Source organism: Diachasma alloeum, unplaced genomic scaffold, assembly GCF_001412515.2.
Source record: "Diachasma alloeum isolate Michigan unplaced genomic scaffold, Dall2.0 Dall_scaffold_00533, whole genome shotgun sequence".
Classification (NCBI taxonomy): Eukaryota; Metazoa; Arthropoda; class Insecta; order Hymenoptera; family Braconidae; genus Diachasma; species Diachasma alloeum.
Genome location: NW_021680665.1, coordinates 159835 through 182237, shown reverse-complemented (window position 1 = coordinate 182237; position 22403 = coordinate 159835). Strand labels below are relative to the sequence as shown.

Below are 22403 nucleotides of genomic sequence, written 5' to 3'. Positions count from 1 at the left end.
GGAAATCAAATGCCCTAGTAAATTATTACAATTTTAGATTTCAATTATTCATCAAAAGAAAACCTCCAAATTAATTTGTTAAATGGTGAAAAAAATGATAAAAACATTGAATAATCATACATTTTGACAAATCTTGAAGTGATGAAACAAGAAAATTCCCTGGATTTTCCTCGGTAGGTAAGACAGAATTCGCTCATTGATTTTTTATCTTCAATCAATGAAATAGAAAATTCTAATAGTCATGAGGAAGAAAATTCCAACCAATGGAGCATCGTCTCCACGAGAAATCCTTGATTCCCATTGGATTCACCCCACAAATCAAGGGAAATTTCCTCCAATAAGAGACATTTATCCAAATTTTTCCAGCGAATGAGCTCCACTATATCCAGGAAAAGTCTCAGCGCCATCTTGCCACCGTAGTATCATTAATTTTTCTCCTGTCTCTCCACGGTGGTCACACAAGTGAATCCGTGAACAGTGAATGGGCTTGTCATAGTCGTCCCGTGTTATTTTATACAGAAAAACATCAAATTAAAATTTTATATTCGTGTTAATAACCGAAAAAGCACCTTGAGATCATCAACACACGGAAAAATTAATCGACTCTGAATTAATCAAAGTAGTTATTAAAATAAGCCCAAAGGTGAGTTCCAGTTGAGCAAATACCGTTCATTTTTTACTGATGATGAGATACTCGAGACTAGCATCCCAAGAATCAGATGAGGAAAAAAATCATTCAGAGTCCAATGCACTTGGATTTCACGTTGAACCTATTTTCTCTTATTTTTACTTTATATTCTCCACTATTTTTTCTCTCCTTTTTGGAGCGTGTGGGTGGCGAGTATCTCTACTCCATTTACCGTTCCACTAATTCATGTTATTTATTGCACTTCCGCTATGTTCTCCAAGAAATAGAAGAAAAATCTTGATGAAAAACACCTCAGACGCCCTGAAGACATAACGTCACCACGGGTAATTGACGTATTACATGTTTGAAGATATGATATCAGTGAATGGTTTTTTGGGAGTTGAGTTTCTTCGTGTTTGTGAGTTGTCAGAGGTTTTAGATAGGATAAAGAAGCAGTGGTTGTGGTTTTATTTGAGTTGAGGTGCAAGTGAGTTGGGGTACAAGTTTATTTATTTCTGTAGTTGGGGACGTCTCGAAGGCAATGAACGAGGCAGAGGTCGTTTATTCGTGTTGTGCTGTTTAATGACTTTTTTAGGAAACTGTTTGTTTGGCTGCTTTAGAAGAGTTCTTAGGAGAAGAGGCTGCAACGCCTCAATAATGCCTTTCTCGGCTTTTCTGGAGGTATGATGGTCGTTTGGGAATGTTCAGATGGTAGAGATGATAAAGATTCTCACGTGATTCAATTTTTTCCAAGGTTTGCACTGAGAATGGTTCAATTGAAAATTCTCTGGGATTGGTAATTCGTTCTCTTAATCACAAGAGAAATTTCATGTCGGGGTCATGTTTTCATAGCTCAAGGAATTTCTAAGAAGAAATATATTTCGATATTTTCTCTTAATGCCACTTGGTATTGGAGTAATTTCGAAAAGAGTTAGGTTGAAACGGTTCAATAATGACTTTCTAGGCTTTTCTGGAGGTATGATGGGAATGGGAATGTTTAGATGGTTGAGATGATAAAGATTCTCACGTGATTCGATTTTTTTCCTAGGTTTGCACTGAGAATGGTTCAGTTGAAACTTTTCTGGTATTGGTAATTTATTCTCTTAATCACAAGAGAAATTTAATGTCGGGGCGATGGTTTCATAGCTCAAGGAATTTCTAACAGGAAATATGTCTCGGTTTCTTCTCTCTAACTTGGTATTGGAATAATTTCATGTTTGATGAGATTTTAAAAATCAACATGCCCATGGAATTCCGGAAAGGCTGTTCAGCTTGAAACAATAGTTCTTCAATTTCGATGACCTTTCAGTCTTCCATTTTTTCATTCAATTTAAAAATGATGACAAAAGAGTTAAATGATCGAGATAAACACTATCACGTGATTCTTTTCACCAGAGTAGTTAACGCAAAAATCTTAGGGTGACGCAGAATGTCAAGTTATGATTAATTTCCTCGAATTACTCATCAATTTTTCAAGTTCACAATTGAGAGAATTTCGAGGATAAATGGTAGACCAATTGAGAATGGAAATAATGACAGGACATATGTTCAGAATAACCGAACTCACAGATCATCCCGCAAATATTTTCTACAGCAAAATGTTTAGAGAAAATTGTCAGACCTTTCTCATGAAAAATTATCATGAATTGCAAAAAAAACGTGACTCCACACAAATTTCCACACAAATTTCACTATAAATCATCCACGATGAATTTAAATCGTTCAAATAACTACAAATATCTATAAATGTCAAAAGTACATTTTAATTGACTATAGTATTATGAAAAAAACTATTCAGAATATTGGAATCATAAAGATCGCGCAATCATGTTTTATCGAGCCGTAAATGAAAGAATGATTGGTATTTTCATGCATTATGATTAATGTTATTCATTCTAAAGAAGTGGAAAATATGCTTGAGAATGGTTATTTCGCACATCATTTCCTTCCATCATATATAATTCATTGCTTATTTCATTTTATTAAAGTGAATAACATTTCTTTTTTTTCTTATTATCCCTTTTTCCTCTACAACCAATGGTATTTTTTACGGTTCTACTAACTCTCCCTTCAGCCTTCGATAAAATGTCAATAGAAAAATGTTATTTATACATAATTGAATGAATTTGAAACATTACATTTGAAGGAACCTTCAAAAAGCTCACTTTCAGAGAAATTCATGAAAAATTCGAAATTTTCAACAATCATCATAAAAATCAAATCAACCTATATAGTTATCGTAATCATCTTTTCACTTCGACTTAATGGCATTAAAAAAACATTTTAAGCTATAAATGAATTCATTTGAAGCATGATTTCTAAAGTTATCACAGGAATTCGTATTTTCAAAAAATACTGAATTTTTGCAAATTTTCAAATAAATCAAAATAACTATTATTGCTATCGCCTTCATCTTAGAACTCGACCAAAGGACATTCGCAAAAATTGATTAGCCATCATTGAAACAATCCAGAACATTTTTTTAGTTATCGTAAAAAAACAATTTTTGAAAAATTTAAAGAAATTAAAAAATTAATAAATGAATTAAATTTCAATTAGAAAAGAAAAAAAATTCAATTCCATCGGTTCATTAGCAAATAATCGGAGAAAAATTAGTTTACATACGTAGGCACATACACTAAGAGAAATATCGTCATAATATCACAAAACTAATTTCTTGCGCAAAATATCTAATCTCTTGAGTATAAATTTGTTGGGATAAGAATTCCGGATAATGTGTCAGACAATTTCAGATTTCGGTGAAGGGTTCATGACTTGAACATAAACATTTCATGAAAAAGTCAAAATTTCTTGCCACAAGAATTCGGTTTTTTCGTGTCAGAAGATGAGAAAATGACTACAAATATTAAAAGTTTCGATGAATCATGAATCAGAGACTTTCATATTAAACGAATAGAGAGTTTATGCAGAGGAAAACCTCTAGATATTAAAAAATATAACCGTCGTTCAATCGTGTTGAGTTCGAAGGGAAGCAATATCTTCTTTTCCTTTTGTCAAACTATTCTTGTCTTTGAAGGAATATCATTTGATTTCGAAAAAAGACCTTATCTTTTTAATCAGTAACTTCCTCCTTGGCCCGAAGAGCACCGATTTCTTGTCTGAAGCTTACCGTATATTAATCAAATATATATGTGATGTTTTTCGCTCAAGAAATGATTTTTTTGATATGTCAATTTTTCTCTTACAGTGTACATACATACGTCCGGAGATGGCCTAAAAATTGCATTTCCGGACTTTTTGGATCATAATGGGTCGATATAACACGAAAAATCCAAACCTTAAATTTGAACGATTACAATGCTTCCGTTCGGAAGCAAAATTATGGGATCTCACCTGAAATTTCATAAAAATTATCCATAATGGACTAGAATCGTTTAAATAATCTTGTAAATATCTTCAAATCACAGCGACCCTCGCGTAAACATTGTTTAGAGAGTTTCAAACCTGAACGAATCAACACAGTGTAAATCATAAAAGAATGATTGATATTCCCATACATTACTCATCAATGTCATTTATTCTACAAATTGAGGGATTTCGAGGAAAGAAGAGGAAATCAATAGGTTCATGGTCAATTGTATGTAACGCAGTTAAACCTCTTCGAAGAAGCCGTACACTGAGTGGATTGTGAGTCTCTCCTAATGTATAGATAAACCCCCGAGTTTCTTCATATTTCCCATTGTTCCTGAGAATTTATTTCGTATTTAGTTTAATATCGTTAACAGTTTTAATCGATATTGTTTTTTCTTGTGACAATGACCTGTATCGTTGACATTGATTGAAAGGAGAATCACTGACCCTGAATAGTGCTATATATAGATTCTTTTTCCTTGGGAGACACAATGAATTTGTTGGGATCAGTTCCTGCGATCTAATCGCAAACTGTATCAACGGTAATTAATTGGTTAATTACTTCATTTTTATTAATGAATTTTTGTTCTTATTTTCAATTAGTATCTTCAGTTATTCTGTAAGATAAGATATTACCGCGTTTACCTGATAATAAGCATTGAAACTGTTTTGTTTTCTGGGTTATAGTGATACTGATTTTGTGAAGATACATTTTAAGTAAAATTTGTGAAGGTGTGTCTAAAGTAACTAATGAGGATCGTTTGCATTAATTAATTAATGCAACCTTTATTATTGTTGTTACAGATGCGACGACAAGGACAGGATGTCATGCAGGTGAACTTGGCGGGAATCAGGCGTGATATATTGAATCTTGCTCACAACTATAGCAATGCTCAGGTGAGAAGCATAAGTATCAACTTACTGATAGTGCGGTGCGAATTTCTTTGCAAATATTTTCGTCAGGGAGAGGTTTAGACGAGTTCGTCAGGGGACGTTGGTGTGGAGAATTGGTATCTTAACACTTGTTTTCAACTCATTAAAGGGAAACCGCGATGAAACTTGAACGTTGCAAGGAGTTGTCTCTATCATACAGATGGCTTTGGTACTTATTTTTTGTACTCAAAGAATGAGAAAAAATCAAGTTTCAATTTTCTCCAATGACGGCATCTGGCTGTACAGACATAAAATCCTAAAAATAGTCCCCTTACCAGGAATTTCGATGGATTGACTTGAATTTTGGTTTCCACATATAATATATTGACGACAAAAATGTGAGTTTTTTTAAAAAATTCAAATTTTTCTATTTTTTTCTCAGAATTGGGACAGACCATCGTATTTTAGTATGAGCTACATTAAAAAAATTTTTTGTTAATTATATTTTATTAATGTGTCACGGCCTTCAATTAGTATCATACTGCAATATTATTATCTCTACTAGTCCGGAGTAAAAAAATGGAAAAAATTTAAAAATTGTAATTTTCAAAAAAGCTCACATATTTTTTTTCATCACGATATTATATAGATAGTAACCAAAATTGAAGTGAATCCATCAGGAATCCTGGTAAGGGTACTATTCTGAAGATTTTGTGCTTGTACACCATATGCCGTCAATGAAAAACTTTCAAACTCGATTTTTTCTCATTTTTTTGAATATAAAAAATTAGTAACTTTCAAACTTCAGCGCGGTCTACCCTTAATTTCCAAGATACTTGTGAAACAGTGGGTTTTGCATTTCTCGCTAAAGGATTGAAGTGCATTCATTCATACACTGGATTCCTCAACAATTATTTGTTGATGTTGATACAACATACGAACAAAGTTTTTTTCGAAATTTCATATGATTATACAAAGTATTATCATCATATAATAAATACAAAGTAATGGCAAAATACCATTGGTGGGAACAGTAAACAAGGAAAAAATGAAGACTGATGAGAGCATTCATAATAAACTATAAAATAATCTGCTGAAATATGTAATAAGGGATTCAATGCTTACTTGGATTCATGACAAATACCAAAGATCTACCTCAAAATATTCCATATTCGTGTGAAATTGAGGTTGAAGACGAATAATTTTCTTCTTTTCACAATTAATTTATATACAGATACAGCCACTGAAAAATTTATTTTCTAATCGATCATCTCTTTCTGATTCTTTTTTCATCTCCTTTTTATAATATGAAAAAATAGATTTTAAAAATTTGCAGGAATACATGAAGAGATTTTTCTATTAGCCGAATGAGATTTCAAATGATTTTTTTTGTGTGTATATTTTTATCACAAAAAAAACACTTTTTATTGATTTTTAACATAATTTCTCTTCATTCAATGGTGTAACTTGTGAATTAAGGAAAAAATATATATCTAATAAGAATAAGAATGGTTAAAATGATATTAATCTAATTACGAAGACGGAAATTGAAATAAAATCAAATAAAATAGAATAGAATAAATTAATCTAGCGATGGGCACGAGGTGCCCATTTGCTAATACTGGAATAAATTATTGATATGTTCTACATTTTATTTAATGGGAAAATTTGTTGAATTTCAGAAATTAGTCCGAAAGGCTACGAGCAACGATCCATGGGGCCCCAGCAGTACCATAATGGCAGAAATTGCCGATCTAACGTATAACGTAGTGGCCTTTACCGAAATAATGCAAATGCTGTGGAAACGTCTGAATGATCATGGAAAAAATTGGCGACACGTCTACAAAGCCCTGGTCCTCCTCGACTATTTAATTAAAACAGGATCTGAAAAAGTTGCACAGCAGTGTAAAGAGAACATTTTTGCTATTCAAACGCTTAAAGATTTTCAACACATGGAGGGCCCCAAGGATCAGGGAATCAATGTGAGGGAGAAAGCTAAACAATTAGTGGCCTTATTGAAAGACGATGAGAGACTACGGAACGAACGTGCTAGAGCGCTCAAAGCTAAAGAGAGATTTGCACAGTCTGTCAGTGGTTTTGGGAGTGATGGACTGGATACTATGTCATCGCTGGGTGATGTGAGCCATATTTGAAATTCATTGCGTTTAATTGCTTTGGGAACGTGTCAGCTCATCCCACTTTTTAAATTCCTCAATTCATATTGCTCTTTTGAAAGTAGGAAAATAGTAAAAACTTTTTAAACTCTTACAATTTCGGAGAGAGCGGAGCCAAGTGGACTTTTTGTGATCTTCTCCAATTGCCAATATCTTTTTTAACGATTTTTATGCACAATTGAGTGATTTTAACAATTCGTGATCGAAAATTCTTTAATAAGAGGAAATGATGAGCGAAACAAATTGGAAAAAAATCATCAATATTGAATATTGGAATTCACTTTTCAATTGCACATAATTTGAAATTTTTTCCTCTTGAAAATTTGATTATAATTCTTTCTATTTTCGGAATATAATTCATTCTTAGGAATAATCCAGCAGTGATGAATCTCTCTATATTATAAAAATCCAAATCGACTTCTGGTGATAAAAATTTGGTACTCGAAATTGAGACTCCAAAATGAAGGGACAAAAATAGAGATGTGAGTGACAACTATGACCGATCAAATGACCGTCAATGACGATCGTCATGACCGGCAATTACCGTACTGAGAATCTGACTATATAGCCAGAAAAAGAAATGATGATTGGTTATAAGTATGAAATGACCGAATAAATTTTAACCGTCAATTTCCATCTATATAGACCGTCAATTTACTAGTCCAGTTTACTAGTCCAGCGATTTCCACACTTTTAAACATTTTTAGTTGAAATTTCCAGTACACCTTTCCGAAATTTTCACCCCATTTAAGGCCCGGGTGTACTATCTTTCGAATGTCATCTGGATTTTTTTATCTTTCGTAATCCAAAATTGTCAATTGAGGGGTACATCATGTAGAAATTTCGTCAGAGTCAGAAAACGATCAGAATCCGGCCATTTACGTCTGACCTGATCAAGAAGGAAAATGACGGTAGTTCCACATCTCTAATCAAAACCTAAAGGTTGTGGCCTTATTATAATTTTGCAATTTCCTACAATTACAATCATAATTTTTGGAGACTCCAGGGCTATGTAAAACTGAATAGCAATCGGAGATTACTTTAGATTATCAAAATAAAAAAAACAACCCAGATCATGTTCGAAAGATAATCCAAACTTAGAATTCATGAGAAAATCATCCATGATGAATAATTTTTTTTTGGCTTTTTGAATTTATTTTTTCTTGTTACACTTAACGACTCAACTGGAGTTTGTTTATACTACTTTAAAGTACTGTTTTACATTTTTGTAACTGTATTCTTGAGGCGCGCGATGAGAAAATCGCTCATCCGCTTCTTGCATAATAGTAACAACATCCAATACCGATAGTAGATAAAAATGCAAAAACAAAAATAAAAAATACTGTTATATAAAAATAAAAACAAAATCTACATGATAGTTATTTTCATCACAAGGTCCACAAAGTATTTTCTGACGAATGTGGCTTTGTAGGCCGAGCCGAAGGTGAGGCCTATAATCACATTCGTCAGAAAATACTTTTGGACTGTGTGATGAATGCAATTTTTCGTCAGAAGGCCCGTAAACCGCGATCAAACCGAGCGAAGCGAGGTTAGAATCACGGTTTACCGGGTCTTCTCACGAAAAAAAATTTTTGATGCCATTTTTCAAGTTATGTAAAACTGCAAAGAATGAAACTTTCTGTTTAAAAACCTGGTGAACAAAGCAAAAGAGATAACCCAGGCATAACCTCCACAACCACAGAAAACCCCTCTGAATTCACATACCATTCGCTCATTCTTCTAAATCTTTTCCTTGGGTTAAAATGAGGGCCATGAGGGTTATATTAAGGGTCACGAAGGTCAGATTAAGGGTCTAAATAAGGATCATTGGGGTCAAAATAATGGTCATGAGGTCATATGGGGCTCTCTCGATATTATCACAATCAAAATTGACTCCTGGAGATGAAAATTTAGTACTCGAAATTGAGACTCAAAAATTAAGGGTCAGAAATGAAGCATCAAAAACCAAGTGTCAAAAATGAACGGTTACAAGGGTCCGAATAAGGGTCAAGGGGGGTTAGATGGGGGTTGGCAAGCGGAGTGAGCAGGGGGCGTAGCCCCCTAGTAGTTGTAGAAAATGACATGTAACGCAAAGGATCCATTGAAATTCCTCATTTGACTCACAATTTTTGTTTCAGATGTGTTCACCAGATTGGGAGCCTTACAGAGGAAATTCTGAGCCTAAACGTAAGTATAAACTCTCTTAGTATAACCTCCCCGTATCATTTTCATTATTCTTGATTGAATTACTTAGCTCCGTTTATCGATATAATTTCAAGCATGCATCTTTGAGTTAATATTTTCTTAGTAATGATTATCAGAAATAGATTCGAGTCGCGTGAGAGGCTGTGTTGGGTTTGTTTCGGTTTTTTTAATTAGCTACTTATTTCTATTGCACAATGTATACAATAACGATCAGCCGAACTAGAAAAAGCTCGGCCGCTGACCGTTGGTGAGGAGGAGCTGCAGCTACAATTGGCATTGGCAATGTCAAGGGAAGAGGCTGAGCAGGAGGAGCAGAGGAGACGCAGTGACGACGTTAGATTGCAGCTTGCGTTGAGCCAAAGTCAACAAGACTTCAAGTGAGTGAACAAATCTCTATAATTTAAACCGTTTTTCAATTCGTAATTTCGAATTTTCCATCATTAAAAATGTTGAAAGTGGTATAAACACAATTCGAATTTTGAAGATTTATTTCGAATCTGAAATGAATTTTAAACGGAATTTAATACGAATAGAAGCATTTTATTTGAGTTTGTGCTCAATCGGCACTCTCATATTATTTATAATAGTTAATTTTTGACTGCATAGATAACAGTCTGATGAGAAAATAAACTGTTTGAGGTTTGAGAGAAAATTAAAATCTGGAGAAAATCTTGAAAAATCTGAAAAAAATACAACTTTCATCCAATCGACGGTAGTGGCCGTGCGGTTAGAGTGCTAGACTCGTATGCCAATGATCCGGGTTCGCTTCCCGGCACCGGCAGTCAAAATTTATAGCGCTTTAATCTCACAGTTTCACTGCCGAGCGGTAGTCCCGTCAAAAAGGGACGACTGTACCAGGGCAGGTTTTTCCCCTCGAATGAGGTTTTCCCTCCCTTCGGCAAATGCGGTACAGAGGGTTGAGGGGGGTGGGAAGGGAACAAATCGTAAAGACCCGAAAGGGTATACGAGAAGAAAAAATTTTTACAACTTCCATCCTAATACGGAAATTATCGTCAGTGTCAATCTTTGGTAATAAATAATTTATGTCTCTGCGTGCCCCGAAATGGCGTATTCTGTGAATCAGGGATAGCCATACTCATAAATCATAATTACCGTTAAATCTTGAAGCCGTCAATTAGTTAACATCACTCTTAAACTTTTAATTATTCAAATAATTATCAACTTAAATAGTCATATTTTAACTATTTCATTAATCAATAATTGAGGTAGGAAGATTGCCGATTATTTGGTTAATCGATAATCCCTTTTAACAAATTAAAAATATTCACTTAATGGAAAATTTACAAAACATTATCAAATATTCAATTGGTCATCAATCGCAAATTTAAACTACTAATATTATATTATTTTTTAATTTTGATGAGTATATTTGAACATTTAGTAATGTAAGTCGCAAATCCTTTTAATATTGACGAAATATAATATTGATGGCCACCCCTGATGTAAATCTGGCAGCATTGCGTTGGTTGAACACTGGCTGTGTCATAGGTAGAGAAATATTTTCGATTATACGGAGTTGCCAGTAATCGAAATACCCCAGGAGCCCAGGACAAAAGAGCAACAATTGTTTCGTTTAACAAATAAAATTAAAGAAAGCATTTGATGCATCAATTTCTTACACTTATTGAAGTCACAATTCATGTAAAAAATTATCAATGATGAATAATTATTTTTTTGGGCTTTTAAAATTCATTTTTCCGCGTTAGATGCAACCAGTCAACTGGAGTTTATTACACTACTCTAATTTATATTTATATGACCTCCGTCTTCATATTTGTTGGAACAAATATGAAGACGGAGGTCGTCCAACAAATATGAAGGATTTGTCTCGGATGAATTTCAGATGTTTGTTCCGCCCGATCTGTCTCAGATGGAGATTCATGTTTGTTCCTCATATGAGACGAATTCGAACAAATACGAACGTCCGCCTCCGACAGATCACACCGAAATAGTGTACTTCATTATTAAGACAAAAAAAACTGTTCTGGCGAATATGACTTTTCAATCAAATGAACTTGAAAAGTTTTTTTCGGCCGTAAATGAACAATATTTTTTGTTATAACAGTCTAGCGTCATGTCGTTTTGTCATTGAAATTTAGGGATTAAATCACTGAAACGTCGCTGGATACTAGTCACAGATGTTCTAAATACGTAAACCATCCGATCATTTATTTTTGGTTGAAAAAGAATAGTAGATTGAAGGACTCAGTGCATCAGTCAATAAAAGAATAAATCATCACATTGTTTCTAAAATTAACAGAGAATATCTGTATGGGTCTTGAGATTAGGTTTTATTTTTTTTAACTTCTCTAGATTCCTTTTCACGTCATTAATAATCAAAGATGATGACATAGTTATTAGGCTCACCACATTCATCACAAGAGTCCATGCATAAGGAACAGCTTTGATTATCATTAGTATTATGATTTCACTTTTTTCGAATGGAATATTGCACTTGTAGGGCACACATATACTGAATTTCAAATAATTCTTTAAAATGAGAGGAAATGCTGTTCAGTTCTAGTGAAAAATTATTCATAATTTAATGTTTCTGGAAATCGGAACTACTTCGAGCATTTTTCAGGAGTATTGTCACTCAAAAATACTTCAAAATATTGAAAAAGAAGAAGACTTCCAATGCAAATGCTCCTGAACTCTTCAACTCGATAATTTTCTAGTAACTTTCTATTTTTGACAGTGTATAAAATTTAGTTGGACTCAAGAACATCTTGAGTTCAAAATTAGAACTTAACAATGCTAAAAATATTTTCGAAGTATGCAACTATATCCCAAAATTCTTGAGAAAATACCTTCGACTTTTTATTTTTTAATTCTTCTGCTGGCAGTTTTGAATCAATTTTTTTCTATTTTTGTTTTTAGAGCGCCGCCGTCCGAAAAAGCAAGCCACATGCTTGATCTTCTTGATGTCAATCTAGGTGAAGCTAGTGGAGGAGCACTCCAACTCACACTGGACCCATGGGGTGTACCGATCGCTCCACCGCCCCCTCGACCTCAGGTAAACCCATCATCACCCCCGATTAACGTAAAAAAAATCATGATCTCACATACTGCATGATAACTTGAATTCTCTCTCGCACCTGCATGTCAGTCTCTGGATCTATCTCGCTATTATGACTGCGAGGTACGTTTGCACGAACATGTGCATGTTTTATATTTCCTATTCAGTAAAAACGAATTTTTCTTTTAGTTAGACGAAGTGTATTGTAATTGTGCAAATTAGACAACTTAGTTGTTGTTACAGACTAATTGTGATCCTTGGAGTGCTCCCACAACGAGTTCAGCGGTGCAACCGGCAGATCCATGGGCCCCTGTTCCTCCTCAACGTCCGAGTAAGTTCGTTTTTCATTAAAAGTCAATGACATCCAATCGATTAAAGTTAGTCAGGATTTTTGTTATGGAATTATCGGGATTATGAGTTGTTCGGGACGGGAATTTCTAAAAAAACTTTCTGTTGGAAAATTTTCCGGGAACAAAAAAAAATTTGTGACATGTTGTTCTAAACATTTACTAGCGAGATAAATCTAGAATTATTAAAACTAAAAATATTTGCTATTTGATCACTAACTTTCTTATGAATTCAGATAGGGTCATAAATATTATATAAATCTTATTCAATTTTATGCCATAAAACATCATAATTTTTTAATTTTCAATATAATACGGAAATATTTTCAGAATTCAGCTTTAGTTCGTGCAATTTTCTATCGAAATTGTTTTGGACATTCCTTTTCTACGTCTTTTTATCCTCTTCAAGTTTCCGGACGTATTTCGAAAATGACAAAGAAATCTGTGAATTTGTTCTAGTCTCATAATGCATTCGGTTCTTACTACTTCACTACTGAAATTAATTATTGAAAAATAGAATTAGATACATCTTTGTTATTAAATTTTTTTTCTTCTTGTATACTGCATGTATTCGTAAGATCGTCAGGTAAATTCATAAACCTAAAAGTTGAGAAAAAATTGTTGGAACACCTAAATTCTATTAAATTCAGTTTTCTGTCTACTTTTAACGGACTAATTCAAAGCAGATGATGACTTTGCAGCAGCAGCAGTCGATCCTTGGCGAGCTCCAGCCCCCTCGCCGGCCACTATAGCTTCACCACCTCGTACCGTGGATCCATGGGCTCTGGCCCCAGCCACGACAATGTCGTCGCCGAGTACCTCCGGATTCACTGGAAACATGAACGGGTCTAGTTTTAACAATTTGAATGCACAGGGTAGCAGTAATGTGGGTCCCTCCGGTGACCTCGATGATTTTGACATCATCAGCAATCGAAATAAGCTCGAGGCTAGTCCTCAATCTCAACCGATGAATAATGGTGAGTAATGGTTTTTGCTTCCGAATGGAAGTATTGTATTCGTCAAGTCTGAAATTTCCATTTTTTTGTGTGACGATGACTAATTTTGGTCTCAGGAGTTCGGATATGCTGTTTTTAAATCATGTCCGTATGTATGTATGTATGCGAGATTTTTTTTCAAATTTAGTTTTTCGACGATCATTCGAAAAATAACCGTCGAAATCGTTTCAATTATGGCTTAAACTATTCGTTTGGATGTTCTCTCGGTCGAGTTCGAAGATAGTGACGATCGCATCATTTGCTTTGAAATCGTAGCCTTAAAAAGCCTTTAATCGAAGTTTAATCATGGTTTAGTCGGAGGTTAGCCAGGCTTTGGTCGGAGTTTAGTCGGGGTTTAGTCAGGGTTTGGTTGGGATTTAGTCGGGATTTAGTCGGAGGTTAGTCAGAGTTTCACCAAGGTTTCGTAGAGGTTTAATCAATGTTCAGTGAAAGTTTAGACATTTAGGAATCATATTAAGGTTTCATGGCTGGTATGTCTTCTCTAATTTACCATTCAGAAGCAAATTGCTAATTAATTAGCAAAAAAGTTATACTGGTCTTAAGGGGAGACAGAAACCCTTTATCTATATCAAATTTTAGAATTGTGTTTTCTCCCATAATTATTAATTTCTATCTATGAAACTACTTTATCGACTCGATTGTCGCATTGTGGAGTCAATGAAGTAGTTTAATGAATAAAAAATAGTAATTACAGGAGAAAACACACTTCTAAAAATTCATATAGACACAGGGGTTCCGGTTCCCCTTAAGTCCAGTTTAAGAAAAATTATTCAGGAGAAAAATAAAATTTAAATAATTTACTTACGACCGGGGAGACAACAACATTGATGTATCAGGAACATGAACTCTTATGATATCAAATTTTAGATTTATTTTGTTTTCACTCAATTTGTCTAATTTAAAATAAATTCAGTTCACTACATAATTTTATCTCAAATTGTCTTTAATAAAAAACAATTGAATTTTCCTCAGGTTAAACTTCAGGAAGGATCCCAACTAATCTGAAATTAATGACAGAGCACCGAATATGCACTTTCTTGTTTTAATTCGATTAATCCATTCGGAAGCAAATTGCTAATTTTTGGCAAAAAACTATAGTTGATTTAGACCTGTGCAATGAGCCACATGTTGTTTAATTAACTCTCATTTCATTTGAAAATCAAAATATTGAAATAATTCTTTCGTGCAAAAAACGAAAAAAAAAATTGTTGCAGAAATGTTTTTGATTATATTTTCAGGAGGAACTTTATCACCAGATCCATTCGATCTTGGTGGACTAAGCGACAACTTGCCAGCGAGCACCGGTGCTGTAAAAAAGACACCCCAGTCATTTTTGGGTGAAAATTCAGCTCTTGTAAATCTCGATAATCTTGTGAGCACTTCAATGATGAAACCTGCTGCCCCTACGCCAGCTGGTGAGTTTCCACAGCTTCTCAAAATAGTCTTATGATCAAATGCTGCGGTAAAATGGTAGAAGGAGATGAATGGAAAATTTTGTAAAAATTATTCTGTGAATATGTGACTCATACCATTCTCTGTAAAAAAATGTCTCTTGAAAATTTTTTCCTATATGGGTCTTTTGAGAAATTTCTCACAAGAACGGTTCTCTGATAATTGCCACTTGACCTCTTTATTTCTTAAATAACTGTAAATAAGGGTTTTTAGATAAAAATTTGCCAGAGGACCTTTTTTTTTAGAATATGAAATTGACTGTGAAAAAGCTATTCTTATATTTTCCTCGAACTTAATACTTCCAGGGATATTCATGAAATGATGAGTCACATGACTAATCTCCTCACTACCATATTACTGATGATTTTCGATTAAATTCATTGACTACTTCAGCCTCTCGATGTTAATTACTACTAATTAAACTAACTAGTATTTTCAAAGCAACCTATCAAATAATTGCACTCCAAATTTACTGCTCACTGCTTGCAATATTCATTATCAATCGTTAATGAATAACCGTTAATCGTTAATGAATAATCTTTAATCGTTTCCACATATAATCTTTCATAAATATTTCTCGTAAACTAGCATTTCAATGGAAATAATCATCGTGAGTATCTAACGAGAATCGAGTTTCTTCGTCGAGCATGTTTGGGATACATGCATGGTAGATTATATTACCAAGCGTTATCGTGTTCGTAGGAGAATCATTGTTCGGATAATCGTGAACATTCAGGGGTCCAAAGTGTCATCCAAATGTTTAGAATATTGATTTCATGGGCTTATTTTGCGATAAGTAGAATTAGGAAGAAAACGTTTAGGTAATGAACACTTTTGGAGAATAATTCTACTTCACGACAAAATTTAATGCATGAGCTTTTGCTTGATATTTTCGATTATGAATTCATGTCACTCGTTATGTGAACGAGATTATCACTAATGAGTTATGTTGTAAAAAGTTATTGTAAGATCGAAATTCAGTAGAGAAGTGGTGAAATGATTTAACTCATCTTGTTGATTACTTCATTGTCTCGTGGATGAGTGATTTCAACATAAATTATTATATGATCTTTTTTGCAGATTTCCCAAACTTAAAGCACGTCTTTTGACATTTTCGTCTGGGTCCAGCATCTTAAAGATATTTGCAAGACCATCTGTATGAAGAAGATGAGAATAAAATTTCATACAGATGAGTCTGCCCCAAATATTTCTGAAAATTCTGGGTTTATATGAAAATTCTGAGGATTTTTTTGCTCCATATGATTCCAGCCATAAAAACGTCCTCATTTTTTGTCCTAAAGAAGCTTATTTCTGAGATAATCACTTGGATAGTAATCGAAGATTTTATTGTTGAATAATTTCATCCCTTCACTACTGATTTTCTAGATTTCTCTTAATTGATGATGAAATTTAATTGTTTTTAGCTGCTGTACCATTTTCAGCGAATCCATTTGCAACAGTAACACCACCCCCTCGTCCCTCCATCAATCAAATTCGGCAGGACCCATGGACAGGTAATGGACAGGCAACTCCAGCAACGGCCAATCCATTCCTCTCGTAGCCTGCGAATTAAAACAAGAACAAAAAAGAGAACAATTTCAGGAAATATCAATACAGTAAACTCGAGAAAAGCGTTGGATTCTAAATAGGTGAACAAAAAACCGATTAACAACTGACAGAAAAAGCTGTGGAGAAAGATAAAAATAATAAGCGTATCAAATGTTTTACAAATAACCCTGTACGATAAGTTTTTATTCTTAGGGTAAACATTAATTCAATTGGATTAAAGTAACAGTGAAGTAATGTAGAAAATGATAATGATGAACATAAAATTACGTAACAACCGAGAGTTCTGCGATGAAGTGGTAAAACGTAATGAGTCAAATTTGGAGTGTAATTGTTTGTAAATTTGTAGATTTTTCTTGAAATCAGTTGACGTCAAGAGAAAATGTAACGAGAATTTCTTTCTTTTGCATTTTTTCTGCATGAGAAATTTCCTTCAACATTTCTTCTTAGAACCAGTTGTTTTTTATCCCATAATTTTGTTTAAACATTTTTATTTGTACATTTATCTATTTATCGTGAAAATAATTAAATTTAGGAGGAAATATCAAGATGTTTGCTTTTGCTAGGATACTTTTTAATGGAATATGTTTCTTGATATTTTCTTCTAAAACTACCCTCTGTCTGAATAACTTTATGTGTAATTAGATAAAAAAATTGACTGTTCAGTACTATTACGTTTTATCACTTCCTTGCTCAATTGTAGAATTGGAGAATCGAAGACTTTTTCTTGGGTCAACGAATGTCACACTTTTTTAGGTTGAGTATAGACATGATGCTATTCCTGTCACAGCTTGGTGATTCGGTTGAGCCCCTCGTTGATACATATGTTTTTTACAATGGCACTTTATTCGAGAAAAATAGTACCTATATTTTTTAAGTAAATATGAGAAAAACAAGAAAAACAAAATTCACCAGTATTTTTTTTTGTTTAGAGTAATGAATGGAAAAACATCAATTATACATTTGTAAATTCAAAATTCAATTTTCACGTATTGTCCACAAAGTCAGTTACTCAAGGAAATCAATGGAAATAATTCCAAAGCATTGAATGTTTGGTTTTTTTCATTGATGCCTGTATCAAGATATACCAGAAATCTAATTATGAACATTAAAATCGAGAAAACATGAATTATTATTTATGGGGCGATAATTTTCTAAAATTGTGATTATAATCATTTGAATTTGACGGAGTGGTCAGTCTAGAGATGACTATTTTACGAATATCTTCGAGAACATTTTTTCCGAGAGACTTTTTTCTCAAAAGAACTCATTCCCGAGATAATCGCAGGATTACGAAGATTTTCGACCACTTCGCTGTGTAAATTCATTTAAAAAAGTGCTTGAGAGTACAGTCGAACAGGGTTAAATTCAAGTTTAAAATGTCTTTCACCAGTTTCGTTATGCAGCAATTGAATCAACGATGTGACGTTTATTTAAACTGAAAACAAAACTTTTTCGTAATGAATGAAAAACAAGGTCCTTTGGTGTCGTGTGAGGCGCTTTTGTTTGCTATTTATTTGCTCCCGATCTAAAGGATTCTCAACGCTAATTAAAAACATAAAGCTGTTGGAATGTCGTATTAGAGAGAAACAAGAATTGAATACAATTTTAATCATGGATGGATTAAACATGAACTAGGAAAAATCACGAGTCGGTGGAGAAATTTATTACAGTTTGTAAATGATTACGTGAGCTACAATCAATTTACTCTGACTAACACCAGTTTATTATTATTATTATTATTATTATTAATTAAAGAGAAGAAAAGAATAATGGTATTATTGAAAATTGTACATTCTATATCACATATGAAATATTAATTGTGGAACTCCTCATGCTTTCTCATTATTTTCTCGGAAATTATGAAGATAAAAATGTGAATTCATCATTTATGATTTTCGAGGTAATTGTCATTTTCTATCGATTTTTTTTCTCGCTTTTTGGAATTCATTTCATGAAAAAGTGCTCAAGGATTGGTACTCTGCGCATTTTTTACGTCAACGTTATCTCCCATTACTCCGAAATGATAATTATATATCTACGTTGCATAATTCCATCATGAAAATGAAAAGCAAAACAGACTATTCTTCCTCAGTTTCTTAATATTTTTATTTTTAATTCTACACGATTGTGAAATATTAATCAATATATTCTATGATTTTCATTGTCCAGGGATTCTAAGACGGCTGGAATTTATTATGAATTTAAGTAACAATTGAATTTATTATTATATATTTTAGTAGATCATATTATATACTTTATTATTAATAATAATTATGCAAATAAATGTACAAATTTTTAAGTTCCCTCATATATTTTTTTTATTTTTCCTTCATTATTGTTTGCACCAATGGACCTGATTAATCCACAGTTAGCCTCATTAATTTTCATTTCTAACAAAACATGAAGAAATAATTTATAAATTTAGGAAAAAATTGAGCTTTAGAGATCTTCATTATATAAACGAAAATTGTAATTCAAGCAGATGATAATTTATTTAACAATAGTCTATTTTTTCATATATAGAAAATTCGAACATTATAGAATTAAACCTAAAATTAGTCTCATTATAATTAATTATACTTTTATGAGAAAATGCTTCAAACTATTATCAAAAAAACCTATTTATTACACCACAAGAATCATGTGAAATTGTGACGAAATATTTTTGTTTGTACGACGCACTAACATCAGCAAATGATTGTTCAGGAAATGAGTAAATAAATTGATTAATTTTGATTCTGTAGGGAATGGTGAAGATCAGGAAATTTAAATGTTTAATTCTTCTATTTCGTCAATATTTCCAATACGAATAAATTCAGAGAAAAATCTCAACATAGCTTTGCTATAGCCCATAAAATTGCCAACAAAAAAAGTCTCCTGACATTCTCTTCTGAACCCATTAGTTTCGAAGATATTTGCAAAATAATGTTCTGCTCTTCACCATTTCACTAATTAATTCATTTACTGAAATTAGAGTTTTGTATATGAAAATAAAGGATTTAAGAATTCATTATTGTCTATTTCTCAAGCATCAACAAATTACGCGAGTGTTCATAACTAATGGCAATTTTCCATGGATTTCCTACTCAATTAGTTAATGAATTAAAATACGCAGTGATAATTCAATCGATTAAAGCGAAGCCTCGCCAGAAGGACTGCTGGCGACTGGAGGGAGGAAATACGCCCTCACTTGATTGTGTAATCTAGCAATTTCAGGGTCCTCTCTTTCCAATGTCCTTATGCACTGGAGAAACTGCACAGGTCCCTCTCGTCCTTCGGAGAATCCGTAATTCTTTATTACATCCATTTGAATCTGTACCACGATGGGAAATACGAACTGCATCATCTTGAGCATCTCATTTCCAGAGTTCTCTTTAGCTTCGGTAATCTTTTTTACATTTTCTGAGGCAGTTAGCGCCGTTAGAATTTCATTTAATGCAGCTGAAGTAAAAGTACAAGATCAGTGATTTAGTTTCATACATCTTTTCTCATTTTGTTGAAAAGAACTAGAGAATTTTAAGAGCATAATTCAGAAGTGGAGTGCCCTTAGTACGAAGAAAACTCATTGAATAACCTAGTGCATTCAGTAGACAATTATCTTGGATTTCTATGAGAAATTAACTGAATCCCATTGTTATTGCTATTGTTATTGTTTTTTGAAAGACGGTGAACTAAAAATCTGTTGAGTATGATTCAATTATATTTAATTTATAGCTAATGAACCTAGTAGATAGATTTCTAATACTTAAAAAACAATTCTATTGAAAATTTTATCAGTTTTTGGCCGGTTGCATTGGACCATTTCACTTGTTTCTCTCTATACAATAAAAAAATAAGGAGGTTTAAAAATTCAGGAGACGCCTCCGATTCTGACCCTTACTGTAACCCTGATGATGCCATTCAAAATGAATTATTATCTTTATCTCTCTAATATGTTCACATCTGTATAGGTTCGTATGGAGTCATATGAGGTTATATGATGGTCATATGGGGGTCATATAGGGGTCCAATTCCATGGGGGTCAAATCCTTAAAAAATAATAATAATAAGAGTATACCTCGTATTCTATGTAAATAAATGGAAAAATTAATGGTTGAGTCTCACAGCAAAAGGTTGCTTGCAGACTTTGTAAATAATGAAAAACTCAATTTTGTAAAGGAGGTAAATCAGTCTATCAATTTTTTTCTATCATTCGAACGCCTGAACATACCCAAGAAAATTAAGGGGGAACGAGCGAAGCGAGCAGGGCGCATAGCCGCCTAGTATGGAAAAGAAATATTCAGTAGAAAATATTTTATAAACAAAATTGATAGAATTTGATTTTCCTATAGAACTTATTTTATTGACATATTGTCTGTACATATTCCTCGGGATTAATTTCAATAAGAGTTACTTATAAAGTTTACATCAAGGAATTTCTATAAAAAGATCAAATTCTAGTCACTTTTTAAAATAAAATAGTTTTTATTGAACATTTTCCATTGAAAAACAGACGCGCGAGAAAGCTCCAGAATTTTTCAATAAAATCGACGATGAATTTTTAATAGAAATCCAATTCTACTGAACAATTCCGTAGCTCTTCTGTGCATTTTCTTCAATAGCAATGTTTGATTGAAAATCTTCCATAGACAAATTCAATATTTTTTCACTCCTGTAATGTAAAAATTGTTTTATTAAGATATTTTCTATGAAATTTCCTCGGAAAAAATTCAAGCTTTTTTCATCCTCTTCGCATTAAGATAGTAATGCCGAAATACTTTAAAAACTTCAGCCTTTTTATGAAAGTCATCTCCATTGAATTTGTATAGAAAGTCCATAATCTATCGGTTTTTTCTATAAAATATTTTTCAATGAGTGAAACGCACAGCAATGCCGCGGATTTGTTCAATAGAATTTGCAAAGAACTAATAGAATTTTGAACAGAAATCCAATAGAACTTTGTTACGAATGTGCTAGCTGTTTCCATGATTTTTTTCGTATATATGATTTTGTAAAGCCGTATAAGAGCTCCAAAAAAGTTTATATGGAAATTATTCTATCGTCCGTGGATTCGAAGATATTAAGCAAGAACTTGCCCGGCAAATATGTGGACATTTCTTGATTTTTGTTTCATCATTTAAGTACTGAATTATTAATGTGGGAAGTGAACTTTGTAAACTTTGGTTATTACCTTTCGCTGACTCGGCTGTGAAATCCGGTACTGCTGTCATATTTATCATTTGAATAGCTGTTCAATGGATATTGGGTAATAGCTGGTGAGTTTTCACTGATGAATTTTCAATGCTCCAATTGTACACTCTGTGTTTATTTACAAAAATGACGTTTGGAGTGACACTATAAGCAATAACAACAGAGATTATAGGAGAGATGAGCAGGGCCAATGTAAAGTGTTCAACAGCAAAATTCGTAGCGGTGGCGCATGGACTACGATGGAGCGTACGGAACTGTCGGTATGGTAGGGCCCGAGTATAAATTTGTCGATAACCGGAAAGAGCTTCTCAATACGGTAGTTCCTCGCATTTTGTAATAATTGTCAGGAATGTAAAATCGAACATATTATAATCAATAGTATAATGAATGCAGAATCTAATGATCTAAAAGTCTTTTCCTTTTTCTCGACATATTTATTATTGACACGTAGGTCAAAAAATTCATAGAAAATCCCAGCGCTGTCGCTGGAAAACTCTATAGTTTTCCAGTGATTCTATTGAATAATTGTGCAGATTT

The 22403-nt window shown here is 33.2% G+C and overlaps 1 protein-coding gene and 1 non-coding gene across 9 annotated transcripts; one reads left to right on the top strand and one right to left on the bottom strand.

Moving 5' to 3' along the window:
• Positions 1-463: 463 nt before the first annotated feature.
• Positions 464-19686, top strand: LOC107042877 (epsin-2). 8 transcript variants are annotated; one of them, XM_015264105.1, is made up of 11 exons: positions 464-643; positions 4805-4897; positions 6556-7011; positions 9186-9234; positions 9467-9629; positions 12154-12289; positions 12536-12623; positions 13326-13616; positions 14894-15070; positions 15696-15717; positions 16532-16586. In XM_015264105.1, exons 2-10 carry the CDS (start codon positions 4805-4807, stop codon positions 15710-15712), a joined length of 1470 nt encoding a protein of 489 aa, XP_015119591.1. In that variant the 5' UTR covers positions 464-643; the 3' UTR covers positions 15713-15717; positions 16532-16586. The 8 variants fall into 8 exon arrangements, with proteins under 8 accessions (XP_015119591.1, XP_015119589.1, XP_015119590.1 ...); XM_015264101.2 differs by lacking the exons at positions 464-643; positions 15696-15717 and adding exons at positions 4506-4542; positions 4688-4732 and having other exon boundaries at positions 16532-19686; XM_015264103.2 differs by lacking the exon at positions 15696-15717 and having other exon boundaries at positions 9476-9629; positions 16532-19686.
• Positions 12889-21891, bottom strand: LOC107042879. The gene is made up of 3 exons (XR_003783126.1): positions 21847-21891; positions 16541-16669; positions 12889-13469 (listed from the first exon to the last, which is right to left on the bottom strand). It is a non-coding gene; the product is annotated as an uncharacterized LOC107042879 (transcript).
• Positions 21892-22403: the final 512 nt, after the last annotated feature.

What these genes read in the sequence shown, in the direction of transcription:
- LOC107042877 (XM_015264098.2), top strand. Translation starts at nt 4,805, where the DNA reads ATGCGACGACAAGGACAGGATGTCATGCAGGTGAACTTGGCGGGAATC. An exon ending in ACAACTATAGCAATGCTCAG is followed by an intron (nt 4,898 to 6,555) that starts GTGAGAAGCATA and finishes GTTGAATTTCAG; the next exon opens with AAATTAGTCCGAAAGGCTAC. An exon ending in ATCTCAACCGATGAATAATG is followed by an intron (nt 13,617 to 14,893) that starts GTGAGTAATGGT and finishes TTATATTTTCAG; the next exon opens with GAGGAACTTTATCACCAGAT.